Raw genomic sequence first — 26,129 nt, 5'->3', positions numbered from 1 at the left:
TCCAGCTGATGAAAAAAAGCGAAAGTCAGTCAGAATCTTCAGAGCTAGAGCATTTAGCATCTAAAAAAAACATTTGCTATGTTTGCTTACAAAAAACATGATCATACATTGGTTTGCAAGCTAACAGTGAGTACGTTTACATGAACACCAATTATCCGATTTTATTATGATTAAGACAATAATCTGATAAATAGTCTACCATGTAAACAGTGATTTTTGATTAATTTAATCAGATTAAGATCATAAACTAAACAGAAATCAGATTAAGACATGTGGAGTATGCTGATTTTAGTCGCGTTATTAAAGTGTAGTACAGACATGTAAACACTGCAATCAAACTATTACATGTAGGATTTTCACAGCATTTTGTGACAGGATACTCTATACACACAGCTGTTTGACACTATTCTCTGTACCTACTGAGTCAAAGAACAATCACCTGCATCATGAAATGCAGAGCTTATTTCCCCATACGTCGTGCATTATCAAATTCCATTAAAACTACACTCTTCCAGCAGTTCGCTCGCATCCAATATCTCGTTTGTGACCTGAAATGTTCCTGAATGAAAGTGAAAGTGCCAAACTGCAGTTAAAGTCGACAAATCAAAAGTGAAACACCCCAAAATACATGAAACTCCTGAGGAAATGTGGATAGCGTGGTGACGCAATGACTTTAATCGAAATATGCGCTATAAAACGTAAACGGGATCATGAACGGAACACGGAAAAAGCAACTCATGTAAACGCCTTAATCATATTATTGTCTTTTAAAAGATTAAGGCAAATAATTCGATTACTAGTTTTATAGTTACTTTCGATTTATAGTTTTATATTATCATTCTTGGTATGAACGTACTTTAATCCTATTGAATGTTGGATTCGAGCTGCATTGGAATAAAAAGTGCCTGACACAACACATGTACCTCATCAAGCAAAAGAGCAGAAACCATCAAGATGGAAACTTAATAACAAAGCACAAGCACTCCCATCTTTAAAGCGAATCAGTTTATATAGTTTGGTTTACAAAAAATGTCAGCATACAGTATGTCATTTTCTCCCAGTACAAACTAACGTGTGACTCATTCAGTGAGAACGTACATCTAGATGTATTTACAGCGCAAGCAATCATTCCAACAAAATAAACATGAAAACGTAACCACATGTACTACTCACTACTGGCAGCCGCTACGGTTGAAGAGGTAGCTTCCACAGTTAGACAATGCATCCCATTTTTGATTAGATGTGTCCTACAAAAATAATTTACAACATTCTGACATCTATAAACACGCGCGCTTACACACACACACTCACAGACACATGATTTGGAATTCTGTCAGTTCTACTGGCTACGACCTGCAAGGCTTGTCAGTTGATGCCAGAGCTTATATGACTGGCTTAATGGCATTCATTTTGCAAACATATTAGAAGACCAAAAAAAGATGTTGACATTCGGTATCTAAGGCAACCAAAACACACATTTCCTTTCACTTGAATTCATGAACATACATGGACGAAGTGGAATCATGATCATAAAATGTTCTATATTGCTCAACAACAACAACAAAGATACTTTGGTCCTCTTGTCGATTCCACCTGACATAGCTTAATGGCTAATTTTAAACATCAATATATCATACAGCTGATCAAACGTCGCTGCTACTGTATGATAGGGTTGGGAGATGTCGACCAATTTGGCATCGTACGATGTTTAATGTGAAACATTGCGATAGACGATGTCATCGGTGTCGTAGGCAGCAGTGAATTAATTTTTTTTGAATAATTAATTAATTCATAACAAATTAATTATTTGTAGCCTGCCGTTTCAACTACCTAACCCGCATGGTCTTTGTTTTACCCATAACCAAATCATAAATAAATCAAGATAAGTTACACACAAATTAACACCTGTCAATCACTTTTTCCGCGGGACTCTGACATGAATAGGCAGAGTGATCTGTGTCGTTAGAATGGCGTCGACAAACTTGGTTGGTAAACAAGGTGCACAACCAACAGGAACCAACCAACAGTATCTGAGGTTTTGCTAAAATTACTAAGTACAAGTGTGAAAGTGAAAGATTGAAGCAGTGTACTGACGCTGGGACACGTTACCTGATAGATTCAAAAGATTCAGAAGAGTCGTTAGATAGAGACAAGATTAATTAAATATCACGTTTAACAACTATGGTGAGATGCGATCCAGCGGTACATCCTTGATAAATTGTCCGATGTGCACTGTTCTCTGGGGTTTTGTTCTCAAAGCACCTGCTGACTGATGGAGCTCAGACGCGCACATACGCTGCAGCGCATGACTGTGTGTGTGGTCACCTGATGTGCGTTTTCAGCGGTATATAGTGAAAGGAGGGCTTTTCAGAAATGCTAGATGAAACGGCAGTGTCGACGTGGATCGTTTTCGCTGTTAAATGCCATTTTAAAACAAAGACGTATTAGTGTAAACAGGGCCTAAGTGTGTGTTTTTTGCGGGTTGCTGCTGCAATGGGGGCAGGGTAGAAGATTGCAATGCTGGCTCAGTATCGTGATGTCTATCGGCCATCAGCGATTGATGATGGCATCGTCTATCGACCCAACCCTACTGTATGATGTAAAGTGTAGAGAAAAATGGGTTTTCATAAGGGCAGGTTTTAAATCCAATACACCTCAGGGACTATTGCACAATATTGCAGATCCAAATATTTCAAGTTTATTTATTAACATACTGGAAATATTACTGAGCATAAATGTCTATTTTTAAACTTTATATTACTTCACCTGCCATTTATATTTAAAAACAGTCAAATCTTTAGCATATTTTCATGTTCCATTCAGTTATAGCATGCAAAATTAATCTATTTTTTCAGATGTAATAATATTAATGTTAATATCAGCCATTAATTGTTTATCATTAATAAGATAGTAATCTGTCAGAATATTAATATGCATCCTTTTTGTGTGTCATGGCAAACAAATCAGATCATCTATACAGAAGGTAGCTTACACTATTACATGAAAACCTATTTTTACTCTACCCAGTGTACAAAATACATCTTGAAATGATCTGGTGACTTTTTTTGTCAGAAATAATTGCTAAACAATAATAATAAAAAAATATAGTCTGCCATTCATCCATCAAAGCATTTCCATGTTTAAAATAAATTATTAGAAACATACTAGTGATTAAGGAAGCACTGTGGTCAAGAAGACATCCAAACGTCATTGTAAAACTTAAATTAAAGATGATTTCTTTTCCATGAAGAGTACTGGCATGTTTGGATCACTCGGTTAGCTGAAGGACAGGCATAAGATTTTTAGGATTGCTTTCAGAATATGCAAGCAAGGAATGAATGCTTTCACTGTTAGAGGAAACACAAGAGAAACATATAGAGCACATTCTCATCGGCATACTGGAAAAATCCAGTATATGGAGGAACTTTGCTACATTGAACGGGATTCCCGCTACAGTCTGAGACTATGATGACAAAGGACAAGGAGAATCAACATGACTAGCAACAATGGCACATATATCCCTGCTTTAAATCAAAAGGACAGACGTTTGAAAGAATAAAAGGGAAAATACATTTTCTTTTCCTAAAAACACAAAATGCCCCAAGAAAATGAACAGACAACTTCTGCTCTCTTGTGAACTGAAAGGCAGGCACTGGGAGAGATAAGATCACTGTGTCCATCAGCTGTCAATCAGCCCTGGGTGCCAACGCAACTGAATTCGGCTGAGGGGGACAGGAAACAGAAAACAAGACGTGTTGTTTGCTGACAACATTTGGCTCAGTGAGTCTTTCTGTATTGTCAGATTTCCCTTTTCATGGATTCAGTCGATGTTCACTCAGACACACACACACACACACACACACACATGCGCACAAGTGTGAAAAGAGAAGAAAGTGCTTCCGGGCTGTTTGCATTTGCAGCCCCTCCCTGCTGTCTGTCCTTGTGGAGCAGTGACACTCCACACCCTGGAGGACTCGTGAGGAGGTGAGTGTGTGAGCGCTCGGGGCTGTGAGCTCAGTCTGTCATGCGGGGGATGTTGTAAGAGTAGTGTACTAAAGGGAGGCCGCGGCTCTGGCAAAAACAAGCTCGGCCGCACGCCTGCACCTGCTCTGAACTGTCTGACACGAACGAATCCCCCTCGTCTCCATATTCCGACTGGGCAGAAAGCGTCCCGGTGTCGGGCCAGTAGCCCTCTGAACTCAAGCACTGAGGCACATTCGCCATCAAAGCAGGACAGCTGTGGGACTTCACTAAATGTCTGCAGGCGGAGGAAGAGGAGGACGCTGAAGAGGAAGACGTCCGGATGTGGAGAGCGGCGTCACAGTGTTCGCACATTCCTCGAGAGTCGCCGTGAAGCTTTGTGTACATTCCACAATCACTCGACAAGCCTTCTCCATCATCAGACACTGGCGAACCTCCTGCCACAGTTCCTTTGGTGACTGTTTTACCAACCAGCCTGCCGCATCCTCCAGTCCTGCCCCGTCCTCGAAGGTGAAGCCAGTCATATCTGAAGGACGGACTGAAGCAGACGTACAGCACAGGGTTCAAGCAGGCAGACAGGGGGAAGAATATGAGTGTCACCGATTTGGCCATCTCTGGTCCGCCCACTGCATTACTAGTCCCGGCCAGCAGGGGAGCAAAGGAGAAAGCTGCCACCGGGCAGAAGAAGATGCAGTTAGTGAAGATGAGCCAAGCAATGTGGCGCACAGATCCAGCCTGCTCGGGGTCAGCCAGCTGAGCGCGCCCCAGCCTGCAGTATAACCGCGTATAAACCACGGCGCTTAGCAGGTATGCTAGTGTGTTCATTAGCACAAGGGCTACAGTGAATCCCAGGCCAGGACTGGAGCCTTCAGAGAAGGGCAGGCAGAGGGGAGAACCCATGGCTGTTCCATGGTACAGACTCATACAGGCCGCTGCAACAGATACTAATCCCAAAAGGAGTGCGGCGATAGCAAACCTCCTTCGCCTTTCTCTCCTTTCACCCCTGGACCTCAGAGCTCCTGCCTTCCCCATCAGAGCCTTTACGGCCAAGCATCGCTCCACAGCAGCTAACGCCAGCAGCAGGACGGCCCACTCGGAGGAGAACACTGCGAGGAAGCCCACCACCTGACAACCAGCGCCTGTTTCCCACCACACACCATACTCTGCAAATGAGCCCCAGGTGACCGTGTCCAGCAAGGTCAGCGCTGCCACGTAGACCCCAGTCAGCAGGTTAGCAGAGGCCAGAAGAGCCACCAGGAAGCGGGATGGGGACAGAGAGGAGGTGCGTGGGGAGAAGGTGGCGGCAAGGACCAGGCAGTTGAAGAGGAGCGCAACCAGGCAGATGAACCACACAGTCAGTCGAATCATCCAGCTTCCCAACAAGTGTCCACAAGGTTTAAATGCCCCTGAAAGATGAAAACCATAAACAGACACACATCAAACCATAGTAGGAAAAGTGCCTAAGTGGCATAACAATTTCACAATGGTTGGTTTGATATTTCTGAAGAAGTCTACTAAGATCACCAACATTGCTTTTTATAATTAAAAATAATATATATTGTGAATTATTATTCAAATAAAAAATGAATGTAGTTTAAATAGACTTTATGGCAAACAGATTTCTGCAAAATACAGGGTGATTCAAAAAGAATAGCACAACTTAAAAATCAAGAACTCTGCAAAGAAAATTAGAGCTAAGCTCTTTCTGTCACCGGTTTAAGGAAGCTCTGAAGTTTTGAAAAACTTGAAGTACTCTTCACATTGATTAATTGCCCAAGGTTCCATCATGTTTCTTTGATTCAATACAGATTTTCAAAGTTGTGGTATTTTTTAATCATCCTGTATAACTATTGTAATCCATTACTTATTTGTTAAGAATTATAACCTTAACAAATGATTTCATGTAATGGGATTATATAAAATTAAAAAATACTGAAAAGGGGATGCAACAAGTTCCCAGTCATTATACAGTGGTCCCTCATTAATTGCGGGAGTTACATTTTAAAAATAACCCGCAATAGGTGTAGTCGTTAGCTTTTTTTTTTTTACAATTATTATAGATGTTTTAAAGCTGTAAAACCCCTCGCTACACACTTTATACACTTTTCTCAGACAGGCATTAACATTTTCACTTTTCTCTCTTGTATAAACACTTATGTTATTTTTCTCCTCCTTTATGTAACAAACCAAAAATGCATTTATTCCGCAACGGCACCCTACAGCCGCTTAACTTGCTTTAGCATGTCCAACTTTTTGTGCGATGGTTAGCATCTTCCTCTGCCTTTTGGGTGCTACAGCAGGTGCCCTCGACAGTGTATAACGTTTCATCAGCATTGTGGGGTTTGATCGGGGGAAAACTTGCAAACATACAGTACAGCACTTTGGAATCTCACTGCTAGCAATCGAAGATTTGTCAATTTGGCAAACTGAACGCATTCTGTACTGTACATCAATTGGTACTGGGCCGCACAAGAAGTCATTAATTATTTCCATTTTATTTCTTATCTGAGTGAGAACGATCCTTTATTTTGAAAAATCTTTAATTCGTTTACATCTCTATCACTCTATCGCCAAATTTAACCACAAGTAGCAAAATGGGTAAGAAACAGACGTCTTTGGAAAGTTTCTTTGTTAAGGGGAAAAGGCTCAGTGAACTGCCAAGGAATGGATCTGCAACCCATTTGTCAACAAATCAGTTGGAGATGCTGCTGGAGATCACAAATGATGCCGACCTTTTAGCAGTCGTTTGCATATCATGTCTTTTCGAGTTTATGCAAGTCTGTTATTTCCAATAGAGGCGTGGCGCGGTGCAAGTGATGTTACGTGTGCCAGACACACTAAGTTGAATGAATGCTGCGAACGGCAGCATTGTCCTGGTCCGTGGTAAAATTGTTAAGCGTTGACCAGTCCGCGGTGATAAAAAGGTTGGGTATCACTTCTGTACAGGAGACACGACTTGGAGAATATTGATTGAAAATCCGCAGAACTGCAAGGCTGCGAAAGGTGAACCGCTTTATAGCAAGAGACCACTGTATATACAATATAGTATGATACTGAAAAGCAATCCCCAGTATGGTAGTGATTTTTTTTTGTGCCAATTACATATATTATTTTGAAGCACTAATCCTATGACTATCCTATAATATTACATTCCCACAGTTTTCTGGCTGTAGCAAAATAAAAAAGAAGCCTTTTTTGTATTTACCCGGTAATGGAGAGCAGTGCATGACCATAGGAATTCTTTCCATGTCTTCCTCGCCACCTAACATGTATATGTATATTTATGTGAGTCAACTATTGAAGCACTATACCACACATAAACACAGCCAGAGAAGCTAATTCAATCACTTACAGCCACAAATACCAGAAGCAGCAAGTTACTGAGCTAAAGTGAACACCAAAAATCATACCAAATGCATTTCTTCGCTCGTCATCCTCTGCTGGGTTAACCGCACTATCATAAGCCACAAAGCGCAACACTGGTAGGCATAAGGAACCGTTATGGACCTGTGGGGACAGAGACACAGTGAGCGAGGTCTTGAAGAATTACTTAAATTATCTGGGTTTTGATGAAAGAAAAGCTCAAGGTCTTGCTGATTTCTTGAGTACACCGTGAGTGTGATTACAGAGTACGGGTGAAGGTTGGGACGTCACGTCATTATTCATACAAACTGAACTGGGACGCGGGGGAGCGACCGTAATGACCTGTAATCAGTCACGGCTCATGAGAAAGGCTGTGAAGAGCTCTAACCTGAGTTTAGGCAGAGTCTTAGACATCAGGCCGTTCCTCAGCTCCATGTTTCCAGTCAGCTTGAGCTGGTTCAGTGTGCTCAGTCCTGCAGTTGGAACACTGGCAAGGGAGTTCAGACTGAGATCCCTAATGACATGATGGAAAAAAAGCAATTATAGTCATGGAGACACACACACACACATATATACACACACATAGAAGAAAGCCCCATATGGCTTTGTTGTTTAATCGGAGGTGCTCTGGTGGAGAAAATGCACGTACACGACCATAAGCATGTCTGATATCTTCTAAGTAGTTAACCAGCAATTTATAATAAGCTCAATCGTGACAATTATGTCCTCTTAAAAATGATGAATATGAGCAATAATGGAGGCAGACTCCAAGTGAACACTCACAGGTTAGTGAGAGCGCTGAGAGAAAGGAAAGCATCTCTGTGGATGAACTTGATCTGGTTTCTGCTCAGGTCTCTGTAGAGCGGAAAGAAAACAAACACACACACGGGCTAAACATACATACAGATGGCTCTGGATAAAGGTTCAGAATTCAGAACAAAGCCTTATGCGCGCTCACTGTGAGGGTGATTATTGAACTGCTGTTCATTTGACTGATATGAAGTCGTACTTTGGTCATTTTATAGTTATTTTGATATAGTTACACATATTTGTTATAGTTATTTTAAATAATTGCTATGCAACCTAATAAGTTAACCTGACCCTAATTGTAGGCCCATGCCTTTTTAAATAAATATATAATTAATAATAATATTCAACAATTTATGATGTTGTTATAATTATTAATAAATAATAATTAATAAAACTAATAAGCACAATGTTTATAATTTGCTGTTTTTGTTAATAAGAGGAAAAAAACTAATTGTGTTCACCATGACGCATGCCATTTTTAATAATATAATAATAATAATATTCAACAATTTATGATGCTGTTGTTATAATTATAATTTTTATCAATAAATAATAATTAATAAAATTAATAATCACGATGTTTACAATTTTGCTGTATTTATTATTAAATAAGAGGATGAAGAGACCTTCCTATAAAAAACTAAACAAAATTGTGTTTATCATGACGCATGCCTTTATTAATAAATATATAATTATTAATAATATTCAACATTTTATGATGCTATTGTTATAATTATAATCAATAAATAATAATTAATAAAATCAATAATCACAATGTTTATAATTTTGACAAAATTGTGTTCATCATGACGCATGCCTTTTAAAATAAATATTTAATTAATAATAATCTTAAACAATTTATGATGTTGTTATAATTATTAATAAATAATAGTTATTAAACCTAATAAGAACAATGTTTATAAGTTGCTGTATTTTTTAATAAATAAAAGGAAAAAAACAAATTGTGTTCATCATGACGCATGCTTTTTAAAATAAATATATAATTAATAATAATATTCATCAATTTATGATGATTACACAGTATTTATATTCATACTGCTGCTACTACTACTAATAATAACCACAATGAACAATTCTTCAAGTTATATAGCTCATTAGACCAATTACAGTTAAGTACTCAATACAAGAATTCAGTAATACTTCTTAATTCTGATTGGCTAATTTAAGTATTGCATAGTCAATTTTGTTTGTATAATGAGTGTTGCAAACAATTTCCTCTGTAGCTGTGCGAGTTTTAGATCTTTTGTATCCCTCCACAGCCTCTTTCATCTCATATAATGAAATCTTTCATCGACTCCGAATCAATATTTCATGACCATTTATTTATTTATACGGTAAGGAGCCATGTAATACGTGGCATAATTTAGGGTCGTCTAATACAGGACTGATCACCCTGCCTGAGATTACTTTGTGATAACGACCTGCTGTCTATATACATTTTTTATTACAACATTTGCATATAACCACAATTTTGGCACACGATAATTGCAATTACTTACAGCACTCGAAGGCTAGTCATGCCCTGGAAAGTTCCCCTGTCTATCTGCTTGATTTGGTTATGCTGTAGATTGCTGCAAATATTTAAAAAAGTCAGTGCCTATTCATTCAAATGTCAGAACTGAACATAATGTGGCGTGTTCGCAAAAACTTACATGTCCTGCAGTCTAACGCAGCCCTGAAAGGATGGCAGGTCTTCAATGTAATTATAAGAAAGGTCTCTGTCAGGACATAGACACAAATGTTGAGACACGGAGCTGGTGAGGAGTGGGAATGTTTTGATGAAGTTTGGACAGGAACTGAAGGATGTGTGATGTGTTACAGCAGTCAGGTCTGACTCTGGCTCGCTCTCCTCTGGGAGGTCATTAGACGGCACTTTAAAACGTCCCCCTGCAGCTGTGCTTCTGACAGGCCACTGCACACTGATGACGCTCGACCATGCACACCGCACCTGGCCACCATTGACTTCCACGGTGTGCGTTTTAGGGCTAGGCGTCAATTCAGATGTCTTGTTTTCAATTAGATTCAGATTCTCAAGCTCTTGATTTGATTCAGTGAATATCAATTTAATATAAATGTTGTATTTATATTTGTGAAAATCATCAGTCAACTTCGTGTACCTCTGTTTCAGATGCGTGGAATAAACAGTCATAATATAGAAATATAGCAGGGATTTTAAGGTCAAAGACAGTGGGACCCTCGTTTTATGTAGAAACACATATTAATAAACATCGATTCAAAATACATTACTCAGCATTTGAAGTGGGTCAAAAACTTTCATCAAAGCTAACCTAAAACCAAAATGTGCAGCCGTTCTTGAACTTCAAGATGTTGACTACTACAGATCAATTCAATTCTACATTAATTCATAAAGTTTTGAAACATATTCAGCCAAGAGCACTGATTTGTTTTCATTAATATTAACAGTACAGTGCATTAGACCTTATACGCAGATGATATCTCTGAATTGTTTTCATTTGGGCATTTCAACACACAAGTGTGAATTTAACAGTTCAAGTTAAAGCAAGTGACAAAAGTGAAGTGAATTCAGCTCTCGCACACAGGGGTGTCACACAATGCTTCGGGAGTTTGTGCAAGAGAAAAGCGTCTGTCAGACTATTTCACATTACTTTAATGACTTACATATTTATTCACTTTCATCCATGTTTCTTTGCTGCTCTGATTTATATGAGCATTAATGTTCTGCAATGTTGGGTAAGTTGCTAATTACATCACTGAAATTGTATTTTAATATCTTTCTATTTACTTTGTCTGAAAAGTAAATTACTCAAAAATCACTATAAATGCATATCAATGCCAAAATCAGGGGTGCCCCAACTTTTTTACGTTGCAGGGCCAAAAACCAAAAACCAAACCATATTACAATAAATTTGCCAAGGGGAATTTCCTAATTTATTTGGTAAATTGTTGCTTTAAATCATATTAACTAACCCAGTATCATTTTAAACATTTTATAATGAACTTATTACTGTACAAACATAAACAATCCCATTTATAATCCCATTTATAAATGGAGTTCAATGCTGAATACACTAGTTGAGCTGCTCCTGCCTTCACCTTGATTTGCTCGCAGATGACTTGTGCATGTCCTCTATCCAGGATTTCTGCATGTTTCTCTAAGTTAAAATGTAAGACTTAAGACATTTTTAAGACCATTATGAATAAAATATTAGACTCATACAGGGCTAAATGCAAAGGAGTTTTTAAAATGGCCCAGATGGAAAATATTTATATTTGCCCTATCAAAAAAAGTATTAGAATTGAATACATTTAATAACACAATGGTAATTTAATAATAACAAATTTAAATATTTTAAATATTACTTAGAAAAATATTTAACATTTTGTTAAATATTAAAACAAGTAAGCTCTAGCTGTAAACACACTTTTTTCAACATAAACTCCTTAAAAAAATGGACAAATGTTTTACAAGTTTTAAAAACTGTAATAAACTAAATGTATGCACCTGGACATGTCTGTCCAGGTCAGTGTCATCAGCAGTAAATACATGGGGAACATTTAAACAAATATTATTATGAGAAAAATAATAAAACCATTATGGTAAATAAAATTAAAAACAACATTTTTAAATAAAATTTTTAAGTTTTATTGAGATGGATTGTTAGTGATAGTATGGGTGTTAATGGCTAGTTTGGGTAGCTTTACATGAACTAAGTAAAATTAAGACCCGTTTATAAAGATTTACGACCTACAACACAACATTTCAGTAAATTTAAGACTTTTAAGACCTAAAATTTTTGAGATTTAATACATTTTTTAAAAACTTTTTAAGACCCCACGGACACCCTGTCTATCGGTCAAGTGGCAATATTTACATTTTAAAATGTCTGATTCATCTACAATATTTAATTAAATCACTTAATTTCATGACGTTTTTTTTCGTAGCTCAGAAATAAAAAAAACTAAACAAAAGGTTATGTTAAATTGAAAATGACAATCTCTGTCAACAGCCCAACCCTAGACCCAACCCTCCCCATCATTCCCACTCTCTTTTCAGATTGAATGGTGGGCCAAACCAAAGGTTACCATGGGCCAACTTTGGCCAGCGGGCCCTACTTTGGCTATCTCCGGCATAAACAATAGAAATGAAACTCTAAATTCTTTAAAGTTAAGACAAAGATGGCCTTTTGGCTTTAATTAAAAACTAATACTTAAGCATTATATGCATAAAAATGAAACTTTTTTGAATAAAAAATGTAAATAATTGTAATTCATTCACTTTTCAAGTATCAAGCAAAAACAATCATAATAAAACAAATGATATTCTGAATATATTCAATGTATAGTATTTGAGTAATTTCAGGCCCAATTAATTGTTTCTTCATCATGTGGAATTGTCTTGGTAAATTGTATAGCAATTAATAAATATTTCTGCTCCCCTAAATTGATTGATACAGAACTGTTGAATTTATTTGCAGTATTTAAGGCAAGTCCATTTCAAGTATCTCTAATTAAATTCAAATAAAAATAAAGAGTAATCCCTTATGTTATTTATTCAGTGCATCCCCAGTTAAATTAGTTAATAGTTCATTTGTAAGTCATTACACTCAACACTGCTGCTACATTAATATGTTTACCAATGCACTAAATAGAAAAAAAGTCTATATTATATATTATTATATATTGACCAGTCCTACCAACATCAAAATATGAAAACCATTGGAATGTAGAATTTAGAAAAGAATCGATTCATGACTTTGAGAATCAATATTAAAGTTATCTTTTTATAAACTTTAATTTATTTATTATTATTATTATTATCCTTAGTGTGTATTCAAAGCTGAGCCAAAAAGCAAAGTGCATAGAGTTCTGAGTGACATGCCCAGCATATGTTGGTTCCTGAATGACAGCAGCGGCTTGAAGGCTTTTCCATGACCGTGTGTGAGTGTTCTGAGTGACAGCTAACCTTTGTGTGTTAAGAGGTCTGTGACTGATGATTAATTACTGACTGCTGAAGGCAGTAACTGGAACATCGTCGGCCTCTCATGGACCTCTGACTGACATGTGTTATGGACGATTATGAATGGTATGTCACTGCTAAGAAACATGTTTGTGTGTGTATGCTCGGGTATTAGTTTTTTAGCAATTAGTGTTAATATCCATACGCGTGTTGTATATAAATGGGAGAGAATTATGAAGTGTGTACATGTGTAAAGTATGTACTTACACTGTTCGCAGCACAGTTAGATCCTCACACAGGTCTGGTGGGATGCTCCTGATTTTAGTACCAGTTAAAGTCCTGGACAATGCAAGAGAAATGAAATATGAGTTTTGTTTTTGCTTTAATTAAACTGTTTTGTCAACTATTACATGGCTAGTCTTTAAAGAGGCTGCATGACAAGTTCAGAAAACCTTGCTATTAGCGACACCAGTGGCCATTAACAGTACTGCCTGTCCAAGTTCGTTTTTTAGAAGTAAACAAATATGTAATAACCTATGTCTACATAAAAATAATTGCATCTTGTAAACTTTAGCTATGAAATATTTATTATTTTGTGTTTGAAAACAAATGTTTGAATAGCTCTGCAAATCACAGATAAGGTCATTAAAATGACATTTTTATGATTATTTTATGATCATTTATTTTATAATAGTTTTATTATTTTATTACTGCATGACACACTGACATTACACTACAAAATGTCTCTTTTGAACATTATCTTGGATGTTAATATGCATAAGTATTCCACTTATGTGTCATGTCAGGAAGGCGCTCGGGAAGATGTGTAAATCTCTCAAACATTTACGTAACGTAGGCAAACTACAGATTCAGGGAAGGACTTTATAAGCTGTCATCTCCACACATTGGGAATAAATAAAGAGATTAACATGTGGACATTCTTAAAGATTATAGCCCCTTGAACGTTTGTAATTGGTTGTACTTTTAGGCTGTGTTTCCATATTAGGAAACTTTTTATAAACGGTTTGCCATTCGTTTTATTGTAACTGACACTTGTATTTGTGTGGTTTTATAGAAACTCACAGGCTCTCCAGATTTATTGTTCCAGTCAGGCTGGGGAAATCCTGCATCATACTGGCACCACGCAGCATTCTGAAATACATAAATTAAACTAAATGAAAACTCCACGATCATAAGTTCAAGACAAAAGCTAAAGCTTAGCAGATACTTTGAGCTGATCCTTTCATAAATTGAGAGTGAATGTGAATGCTGTCAAGCTACATAAATGATTTAAAAGAGCACTGATAAAGATAAAGTTCATTTAAATAAAAAAAAAGTCATTTTTTATTCACTCCTATATTAAAATGTGTATGCATTTCTTTCTTCTGCAAAACGAACCAACAATTCAATGAAAAGTCAAAGGTTGTCATAAGGATATTCTCTGGATAAGAACATTCTTCAAAATATCTTATTTTGGGTTTTGCAGATAAAAGAAATACAGGATTTAAATAACATAAGACGATGAGTAAATGATGGCAGGCTTATTGTTGTTGTTATTATTATTATACCACAATGTGTAGAAAAACTAAATACAGCTTATGACAGGCCACTGACGCACACTGGCCACCATTGACTTCCACGCTATGTGTTTTATGGCTAGGCGTCAATTCAGATGTCTTGGTTTCGATTCAATTTAGATTCTCAAGCTTGTGATTTGATTAATTGAATATCAATTTAATATAAATGTTGTATTTATATTTATGAAAATCATCAGTGAACTCCGGGTACCTCTGTTTCAGATGCGTGGAATAAATAGTCATAATATAGAAATATTGCAGGGTTATAGCAGGTTCAAAGACAGTGGGACCCTTATTTTATGTAGAAACACACATATTAATAAACATCGATTCGAAATACAATAATCAGCATTTGAAGTGGGTCAAAAACTTTCATCAAAGCTAACCTAAAACCAAAATGTGCAGCCGTTCTTGAACTTTTTTGATCCACTTCAAATGTTGACTACTACAGATCAAATACATTCTACATATATTCATAAAGTTATGAAACATATTCAGCCAAGAGCACTGATATTTTTTTTATTGATATTAAGGGCACAGTGTATTAGACCTTAAGAAAGTCAAAGGGTATCATAAGGATATTCTTTAGATAAGAACATTTTTCAAAATATCTTATTTTGGGTTTTGCAGAAAAAAGAATGAATACAGGATTTAAATAACATAAGACGATGAGCAAATGATGGCAGGCTTATTGTTATTATTATTTTGTGTCAGATAGATGAAGGTTTTAAAACTGGGGATAAGTGGAAAAGTACCACAATGTATAGAAAACTTAATAATATAAAAAAACAAAAACAAGATTAAAAATTATAAAAATAAAACTGATATATTTGATTAATAACATACTTTTCATGGTAAAAATGAATCTTCATACAAGAAACTATACATACCTATATTTCTTATTTTACATACTGTATAAATCGAGATAAATTTGATGAAAATGTGCATTATATAGAAAATAGCAACTCCTAAACGCCTTGTTTATTATTTCATGGATGAAAGAAAGTCTTATTGGTGGAAAAACTCATTTTTCATTTTGGTGTGACTAAACAGAATTAACATAAAAACCAAGTAAACGCTGTAATAATATGCATATGAGCCTGTAAGTGACAGGTGTCAGTGTGAGTGACTGGCATGTTAAATGTGTGTGTAATTACTTCAGTTCCACAACAATTACTGAATAATAATTCTGCTTACAGAGAGTGCAAGTCTGACAGGTTCTGGAAAGCAGTGGTTCCCACGAAGGAGAGTGGGTTGTCAAAAAGATGGCTGCAGACACACATATAATGGATGTTTATAGCCAACAAAAATAAATAAATAAATGAAGCACAATATTTGTGTGTGTGGGATCAGCATTTGCTTACATTGTTCGAAGAAGGGAATTCCTGCAGAAGGCTCCCTCGGGGATGGATGCGATGTTGTTGCTGTGAAATCCACTGGCAAACAGGGAAAAATTAAAATCATTATGAAATCATTAGACTAAACATTTTTAGACGCTCTGAGATAATCTCCCTCAGGATTCATAACTGCTGCTTCACTGACCACAGCTCTGTATTATCAAGCAGTTCTCATTCTCAACACTAGAGGGCAGCTTGACACTAGTTGTCTTTTAAACACAATGCTGGAGAGATTAACAAAAACCTGTTTGGGGCTCTCTTCTTGATTTTAGGTGCTATATTACACTATTCAAGTCTTATTTTGTCTTGTAAAAGGACTCCCAAGATGTTTCTTTTTAGAGCAATTCAGAGGTGTGTACAGTTCTCACTTGGCAGGTTTGGTTTGATTAAAAAAAAACTGCTGTGATTGTGAGTGCAGTTCATTTGAAAAGTGTGAACTCTGCAAATGGAACCCTGGTGTGCACCAAGCTGAAAAGATGAGTCTTGGTTTAATTCTGCGATCCAATTGAAATATAAATGCAACATGGATTTGCGATATCTTCTTTTACAAGACTTGACCTTAAAAATCCTAAAGTATACCAATTTTTTTCTTGTCATAGTTGTGTTAGAAACACTTTTCATGGTCCCACATAGAAATTATATATAATGCAATATATGCAAATTATATATATTACATACAAGTTCAAATATAGTTCTCCCTGCATTCGCGTGGGTTTCCTCCGGGTGCTCCGGTTTCCCCCACAGTCCAAAGACATGTGGTACAGGTGAATTGGGTTGCTAAATTGTCCGTTGTGTATGTGTGTGGGAATAAGTGTGTATGTGTTTCCCAGTGATGGGATGCAGCTGGAAGGGCATCTGCTGCATAAAACAAATGCTGGATAAGTTGGCGGTTCATTCCGCTGTGGCGACCCCAGATTAATAAAGGAACTAAGCCGAAAAGAAAATGAATGAATGAATGAAGTTCAAATATAATCCTATAATGTTATATATATACACAATTATATATGATGAACACACATAAATATTTTGAAAAATACACCACATTTATGACATGTATTTTATATATGTGAAATCCAACTGTCATAAATGTAATTTGCATATTTTCCATAGATCAAATTTCTATATGGGGCAGCAGATTTGTGTTTGTATATGATACAGTGCCCGGTGCAGCTTTGACGTGTTTACAGATTTTATAAGCTCTTCAAAAGATAAAAAACCACCACATATATGCACACACACAAGTGCTTTTAACCAGGATTGTTTTGTTTGTCTGTTCAGATCTGTCACAAATTAAATCAATAAGTAGTTTCAATAAGCTTTCAATTAGTTTGCTTCAATAAACTGTCAACGTCAACAACTGTTGTCCACAAATGTATTCCCACCCAGAGTGGCATACATATTTTGGCAGGATCGTGGATTGATAATGGTCGGATCTGAGCGCAAAGTCTTTTCCAGCACATCCCAAAGATTCTCAATCGGTTTAAGGTTTGGAGTGGACTCTGTGGTGGCCAATCCATGTGTTAAAATTATGTTTTATGTTCCCTGAGCACTTTTACAATTTGAGCTTGATAACTCGTCTTTCAGTACAGTGTTCAGCATAATTGGAGTACACCCAATGAATGTATATGAATGAATATTCTGATCCATCTCTCAGTGAATATAGGCAATGTATTTTGGTGCATTTAAACAAAACAGATTTATTAAATATTATACAACTGAATTCAAGCTAAATATTGAAAAACAAATTACAACCTTTTTTTTTTTGCTTCTCTTGATTTTTCCTCTTTTTAAAATTTGTATTTAATATTTTTCTATAACATATACATTTGGGTGTACTAGTTTTTGGACCATTATCGCAAGTTATTTTGTTAGATTAGCTCCAGTTGTAGCTTAAGTACTGACTAATCTAATGTATATGCACAAACATAATATTGTATAGCTTCCTATTAAAAATATGAATTTAAAAGATAGATGTGTGAGGGGTGTACTTATATATGCTGAGCACTGTATATTCAGGTAGTCAGCTGACCTCATTCTTTGGGCACATAACATTACTGAACCTATAGACCTGACCAACTTCAGCATCCCCAGATCACAGCATTGCCCCCACAGACATGCATGATAGGCACTATGTGTACGATATATAAGCCATCTTTAGATTCACTTTATTTCTAAAAATCAAAGCGAGTTTGTAAGCCAACCAGGACTAAATGTGTTATCATTACTATTTGATCAAGCCCAAATGAATCAAAATAACTGAACTACAAATGTGAACACACCCTAAAAATACTATAAATAGAGCTGAATCCTGACACTAATTCTACAGGTTCAGACAACCTCATTCCTGTGTAAAAACACCAATCATCCACATCAAAAACTAACCCTAAAACAAGTGTCTGAGACAAACTACTGGAATTATTGTAAATGAGTGTGTGTTTGGAGAAACTCACAGTTCTTTCAGTTTGGGCAGCGTCTGAATAGCCTCGGGGAAGGTCTTCAGATTGTTGAAGTTTAGATCCCTAAAAGAACACAGGACAGGTGATGTTATTCATTTAACCCTCACTCCTGTGAACTAAACACTTCCCCTAATATAGCAAACTCTTCTTATTTCTTATACTGAAGACTTACACATGTGGTGTATTCAATAATACAATATATTGCAGTAATAAATATGCACAATGCTGTTACCTTGTTTTCCTTAAAATATTGTGAATTTATTATTCTGTCTCTGAGTTTGTAAATATTTATCGAGATCACTTTAGCTTCTATAGACCATTTTGAGGGATGTAAACAAAAACAATGGTCCCAACGTATTTCCTGCTTTACATGTTTTCATTTCTATAGCTTTTGAGTATCCAAAAAGAGCCACATATTGAAAAATGATGTTATGATAGCTGTTTAAACATTAAGTTATGATTGAATTGCCTCTCGTTACAGTTCTGAAATAGTTTGATAACAAGCGGGAAATGTTCACGGGCCAATGACATCACCACATTGAAATGGTCTATACATGAGAAGAAAACCTTTCTAAGTAGCATTGGTCACCAACAACATAATTATTTGGGTAATGTTATGTAGACTTCAGTAATGACATTAATGACAAGTCATGTGAAAACTATTACATTTGTTATCAGAAGGACAACAGATCTTTTCTGCCTCTTTATGTTAAATTATTAAAATACTGTGATGCTACTGTGATACCCTCACATACTTGTGTACGTTGAACAAATTAGAATATTCTGGGCCCTCTTTGTTTTAGTTCTATATTTTAAAGGCAGCCGTAACTGATTTTGCTTCAAAAGAAAAACGAAACAATCTAAAATGAGGAGAAGCAAAAAACTATTTGCGAGAAATCAGACCAGTGAGGACAGCCGATCTCTTGGTTTCTTCAGTGTGTTATTGTTTGTCTGCGCTGCCACACGATACAACCTGGCATGAAACTTCCTCTCTACCCCTAATGCCCCTGTCCGGTGTCCCACTCTCCTCCCCAGGGGCACAAGACGTTGGCGTGTCCTCATCCTGTCCTAATTATGGCCCGAATAAGTAAATAAAGCAGAGTCAGCGATGGCTATCTGCCTTCCCCTTCCCCTCGCCTCTTCCTCCCTGATGCGGTGGATGCTTGCTAAACGAACTGTGGTAAGTGGAGAGAGAGAACGGAGGCAATAAGGTAAAGCCCAAGGTCCTGAAAAGGCTCCTTTGTCCTTTATCGGTATACTGTAAATCCTGATTAACTCTATTCAAGTGAAGCAGTAATGAGTTGCCCAGCTTTATAAAGGCTGATCTGTAATCGCATTAAAACATGCAAAACACAAGGAAAACTCAATTATAACTAACATTCTAAACATTAAACTATGTTTTCCTCTCTGTAATAACTTTCAGAATAACAATTGACGTAATTTTAATGTCAAAACAGGGACTAAAGAGACACCTTACAAATTTCCACCTTAAATACTAATGTTATGATGCAACGCTTCAAATTAAAAAGTATGTGGTAATGTTTCAGGCCCAATGCCAGGGATTTTTTTATCAATGCTGAAGTGTTTCATATCTAGTGTGTTTTCAAGTATAATGCATACTGGCAGCTTAGGCATCTTCACCTGCAAGCCTGAGTTTTGCAGAAGAGGGCGCTAGAGCAGCAGAGAAACGTAGTAACACCGTACAGAGCATCTATACTTTTACCCAAACACAATCTCTTGAAAATTTAACGGTGTATGATGCTATTGGTGACAATCCCACTTTGGTCGATGTTAACTGACATATATTTACATTCTCTGCAATGAAAGGAAAGGAGATGACATAAGTAGGTGAAGGGGAACTTACAATGTTTCCAGGTTGTCCAGCCCATTAAAGCAGTTTTTCCCAATTTCCTGGATCCGATTATTGTGCAGATGCCTGAATGATGCGGATAAACAAGAATTTATAAGTCATACTTATTTTGACATTTTGTTTAAACACAATCCTTTTATTTTACGATTCTTGTTGATGACAATAAGCTAATTGTTGTTTATTACATTTTGCTGCATGTTCAAACTACTTGTGAGCTGAAACAACAATATATGATATAAAGTGGCTCAGACCGGACAAGACACGCTGCATTAAATTAAACTTTTTAGTGGAGTTTCTGAGCTCGCCTGCTGATCCTGACGACGCTAGTGGTTACACAGTCTTTTATCTCATATTAAACTTAAACAACTAAATGAATGTTAAAGTCTATTTAACTGAATGTATTGAAATTACGTTACAACAGCGATGCTGTAAAAGAAACCCTATAAAACTGAAAATAGTTAAGTTTTCACTGGAAGTTTATCATTGGCTGAAAAACACTAGCTATGCATATAGCCCATTGGGACTTGGATGATGACAATCAAAATATAAAAGAAATGGAAATGGACATACGCTATCAAATATCCATCATCAACCAATAAATAAATATGAATATATATTTAATATGTCCAATAAATATTAAGGTACCAATTTATTAAATTTTTCCAATTTTAAAAATATAAGACCCTTTACTACAAAAATAGATATTATACTGTACCGTTAAAATCACACAATTTACACATTAATTTACTTGTTTTATGTAGTTTATTTCATGTAATAAAATGACTACATGTACTTAAAACAGTCTCCAAGATGTATACCCATATAATATAATGAATTTAACTTAAGATGTAAAAGAATGCATCTAATGTAATCTAGGCAGTAATTAATAGCTCATTTATAACTATTCAGATGACAAGCGATGTCCACTTTGCTCGAATTTTCCAGTCATTAAAAAGATGCACTTCTCAGCGGAACACCAACGCAAACATTTTGTGTCGCTGGAAGTCGTGTGGATGGATAACTCCTCAACCGCACAGGTCTGTGTGTTTGTTCAGTCTACTTAACGGATTAATTGGCCTCCACTCCTAAGACAAATATTTTCCAGCAGCTGGAATGTAATTGGTAAATCAGACCCACAGAGAAGCTTCCAGAAAAAGAGAGAGAGAAAAAAGGTCCATAGGCTCTTTTCGACTTTGCAAGACACAAGGGGCCATTTTGCTTTCGCCTGTTTTCTCTCTCTAAAATCGCCCATCCGCGCCGCTGTTTACCTGCATGTGTACTTAAGCGTATTTGTACAAGTGCTTTACGAGCCGCCTAGGACTACAGTTAGTGCGGCGCATTGATGGATTTAAGTGACGTGGTAAAAGGCAACAGGGGAAGGTCAATTTATCAGTGTTGAAATAAGATCAGATGAATGTGGCTGAAGCTGCACTGTACTCACAAAACAACCAGGCTGGAGAGATTGGTGAAGGCGTTGTCTGGGATGTGTGTGATGCGGTTGAGGGCCAGCGTTAGGGCCTGCAGGTTACTTTGGTGCTGCAAGGGGCTGATGGGAACCTCAGTCAGGCTGTTGTCATCCAACCAGAGGTGCCTGAGCTGCTGCAGACCCTCAAAACTGTCCTCAGGCACTGACGTGATGTGGTTAGCATCCAAACGCCTGCACAGAAACAAGGAGAGATTCATGAAACCAGATTGAGTATGCATGAGCGGAAAACATTTTACTACTACAAATATGGCATCAGAGAACTTGTTTCAATGTCTTTTCATTGAAAGTCCAGGTTACAAAAAAAAGGATTTCAAGAGTTCGCATTTAGATATTGCTTGATAATATTAGCAGGTTTGGTATGCTGTCCCAGGAGAGAACCCTGAGCTCGGATATAATTGAGCCCAGAGCTCACGCCTGGTCGAAAAGCATGTAACGAGCATGTACGAGATCAGATAATTCTCGAGAGCGCCCCCTGGTAAAGAAGGAAAGGGGGGAGATGGGGTGTATGGGGGAATTGTTCAAAAACACGAAGATAAGGGAGTAATTCTAGACAGGCTATTTATAGTGGGTTTGGATTAAGCAGATTGGCTTACTAATGATTACTGATGGGAGACCAGCCGCGATCAATCATATCACATGCCACTCTCGAAATTAGTTCGAGAAACTTCACTTAAATTAATAAAAGCTTCAATGGCAATTAAGTCCGACACTAAAAAGGACACATAGCCAAACGTTTTGGTTTTTTATTCTCTCCTGCGATTTATTTAATACGTTATTGAGTGTCTTTGGTACTTGTCATTTTAAGAAATTTGGTCACGGCACTAAACTTATCTCGTAGAGCGCAATGATTAAATTTCAATTACGTAAAAAAAACGTCATTCGATCATACAACCATCAATTTTACAATCATTCATCAGCTAGTAATTCAAATATTCTGTGAAAGGTGAAATTAACAAAAATCATGGTCCTTTAATTCACATTCTCCAAAAACTCTCACAGAGGATTTCAGGTATGCCAGGAATCAGCAGATCTCTGACGTAAGTCACAAGTACATTTTTCCATGGGTAAGAAAATAACCATCTGATTCAGCCACACATTGATGCAAGCGACATTAGGAGAGGAGAAAAGCAAAAGAATAAATTTTATGCACAATGAAAAAATAATTTTAAATATGCTGACTTGTTTCAAATAGACTTCTATGCAATCAACATGAAAATTGGCAGGAAAAGACCTATTTCTTTTCACATTTTTTCTGTCCTAAATACCATTAATTTATTGTAAGAGAAAGTGATTAATTAAAATACTGATATCTAATATGTATATATATATATATATATATATATATATATATATATATATATATATATATATATATATATATATATATATATATATATATGTGTGTATATATATATATATATATATATATATATATATGTATATATATATATATATATATATATGTATATATATGTATATATATATATATATATATATGTATGTATATATATATATATATATATATATATATATGTATATATATATATATATATATATATATATATGTATATATATATATATATATATATATATATATATATATATATATATATATATATATATATATATATATATATATATATATATATATATATATATATATATATATATATATACACACAGTTGAAGTCAGAATTCTTAGCCCCCGTTTATTTTTTTTCCCCAATTTCTGTTTAACGAAGAAAAGATTTTTTTCAACAGATTTCTAAACATAATAGTTTTAATAACTCATTTCAAATAACTGATTTCTTTTATCTTTGCCATGATGACAGTAAATAATATGTGACTATATATTTTTCAAGACACTTATATACAGCTTAAAGTGACATTTAAAGGCTTAACTAGGCTAATTAGGTTAACTAGGCAGGATAGGGCAATTAGGCAAGTTATTGTATAATGATGGTTTGTTCTGTAGACTATCAAAACAAAATTTAGCTTAAAGGGGCTAATCATTCTGACCTTAAAATGGCTTTTGAAAAATTAAAAAAATTCTAGCTGAAATAAAACAAACAAGACTTCCTCCAGAAGAAAAAATATTATCAGACATACTGTGATAATATGTCCTTGCTCTGTTAAACATTATTTGGGAAATATTAAAAAAAGAAAATAAAATTCAAAGGGGGGCTAATAAGTTTTAAGATTTATTAGACCTCCTGATCTATTAGATCTATTTTTTTAAACATTTCTAAACATAATAGTTTTAATAATGATTTCTTTTATTGTTGCCATGATAACAGTACACCATATTTTACTAGATATCTTTCAAGATACAGCTTAAAGTGTAATTGAAAAGCGTAACTAGGTTAATTAGGCAAGTTAGAGTAATCAGGCAAGTTATTGTATAACGATGGTTTGTTCTGTAGACGATCGAAAACAAATATATTATTTAAGAGGACTAATAATATTGAACTTAATATGGTTTTAAAATTTTTTTAAACGGCTTTTGACTTAAAAAAAATATTATATAAAATACTGTGAAAAGTTCCTTGCTCTGTAAAACATAATTTGGGAAAAATTTAAAAAGAAAAAAAGAGAAAAAAAGAAAAAAGAAAAATTATTTAATTATTTTCGGAAAAATCCCAGGAGCTTTAGTGTTTACCATGGGTGATGTATTTGTGTCAATCATTAAGAAGTAAAATAAAAGCCTAAATTAAATCTGTTCATCTTAAATGATGAGGAAGACAGACTAAACTTGATTTAAAGAGCACAAATTACTTGAATTTACTAAATGACTGTATTTAGTATAGTACAAGTGTGTGAATTTAGTAGTATAGTATAAGTGTGCATATATTGTCCTTGCATTGAAAGTTCAGAAAGTTCTTCAACAAACATGCCGTTATGAGTGCGCACATATCGGGAATAACAGTGTTCTGTCAAGTAGGTGCTAAAACATCAGTTAGCGCTCAGTTTCTGAACACAGCTCTGTTAAAGAAACACAAGACGTTTCCATGACCTCACTACACTGGCCTCTCTTTTCACACAGCCCAGGTGGGAGCCCTGGGCCCTCACTGGGGCCCCTTCAATGGTTTTATGAGAAAAGGGGACCACACCTTTCAGGCCCGAGGGCTTGTGACTGAAATAAACAGTGCTGTGTCAAATACTGTAGATGCTTGAAAGAGCTGACTCAGTGTTTATATATTCATCAACGTGCGTGTGTTGCACATGACTTCAGAAGGCTTACGGATATAGTGCGCAAGTCATGTGGAGAATTTTCTATTTCTACTTCCTATTCTAAATTAGGACACTGGGATTTGTAATGGGAGCCAATCACAGGGAGGAAGGGCTTGATGGGAAATAACGGTGGGTGGTGACTTCCTGTTTATGAATGGCTGACACTGACTAAGCTATACTCTCCCTACCCTGAAGATTAGACAATTAAGCACACAAAAGGCTGGATCATGCGTAGGTGTAGATCTCAGTTAGAACAAGAACTGTGCTTTACAGCCTTGCACTGAAAGATGAACAAGCACAGAAATTAAATAAGGGAACATACATAGACACAAGCTCTGTTACCTGAACTGCTTAGGGATCCTGACACAAACAGATCTGAACTGACCTGAGAGCAGCGATATCTATGCCTAAGTTAGAGTATTTATTAAAAAATAAAACTCTCCAAAAATTATATTTTTACTACTTTTTCTTATTTATAAACATCCACCATACTGAATTTAAATGTATTTTTCAACCCAGGCTCATTCTGATTACGTACCCTATATACATTTCTGGAGATCGTCAAATACGTCCCAGGAGCTACATTATTTGCAGTTTTTGTTTTTGCAAAATCTACCAGAGAACGCTGTGTATGCTTTTTGAGATCTCAAATTTCTCTCGCGAGTGTCATTCGCACCTGCCGTTCTTGCATAAATCCACTAGAGGCCGCTGTCGACTGACTGACTGACCGATCGACCAACCGACTGACCGATCCCCCAACCACCTACTTCCCTAAACCCAACCGACAGTGTTTTGAAAAGCAATCCAGAAAAAGAAAAGCCTTCGCGGCAGCCTCATTTTGACCATGTTTTCAGATTTTCCCACATTCTCACCGTTATTTACTTGCTCAAACCCCGTTGTTGCGGTCAACTCCGCTCTGCGTCTCAAATCCTCTGACGTACGCAACGAGCCACTGGACAAACTGGTAATGCCGTCCATACCGGGGTAAGCAGTCAGCT

The 26,129-nt window shown here is 36.1% G+C and overlaps 1 protein-coding gene across 1 annotated transcript in view; it reads right to left on the bottom strand.

The window, feature by feature from the left end:
- Positions 1-990: 990 nt before the first annotated feature.
- The window catches only part of lgr4 (leucine-rich repeat containing G protein-coupled receptor 4), an 84,733-nt gene continuing 59,594 nt past the window's right edge, over positions 991-26,129 (bottom strand). The window contains 15 exon segments of the mRNA XM_056461613.1: positions 991-5,387; positions 7,187-7,243; positions 7,392-7,454; positions 7,457-7,488; positions 7,733-7,858; positions 8,128-8,199; positions 9,675-9,746; positions 9,828-9,893; positions 13,382-13,453; positions 14,198-14,266; positions 15,889-15,960; positions 16,056-16,127; positions 18,539-18,607; positions 20,409-20,480; positions 21,856-22,071. Of these exon segments, the coding sequence (XP_056317588.1) occupies positions 4,015-5,387; positions 7,187-7,243; positions 7,392-7,454; positions 7,457-7,488; positions 7,733-7,858; positions 8,128-8,199; positions 9,675-9,746; positions 9,828-9,893; positions 13,382-13,453; positions 14,198-14,266; positions 15,889-15,960; positions 16,056-16,127; positions 18,539-18,607; positions 20,409-20,480; positions 21,856-22,071 (2,503 nt within the window). The 3' untranslated portion in view covers positions 991-4,014.

This window comes from Danio aesculapii, chromosome 7 (genome assembly GCF_903798145.1).
Source record: "Danio aesculapii chromosome 7, fDanAes4.1, whole genome shotgun sequence".
Taxonomy (NCBI): domain Eukaryota; kingdom Metazoa; phylum Chordata; class Actinopteri; order Cypriniformes; family Danionidae; genus Danio; species Danio aesculapii.
The sequence above is the reverse complement of the archived record's forward strand: the minus strand, read 5'-3'. Positions and strand labels throughout refer to the sequence as shown.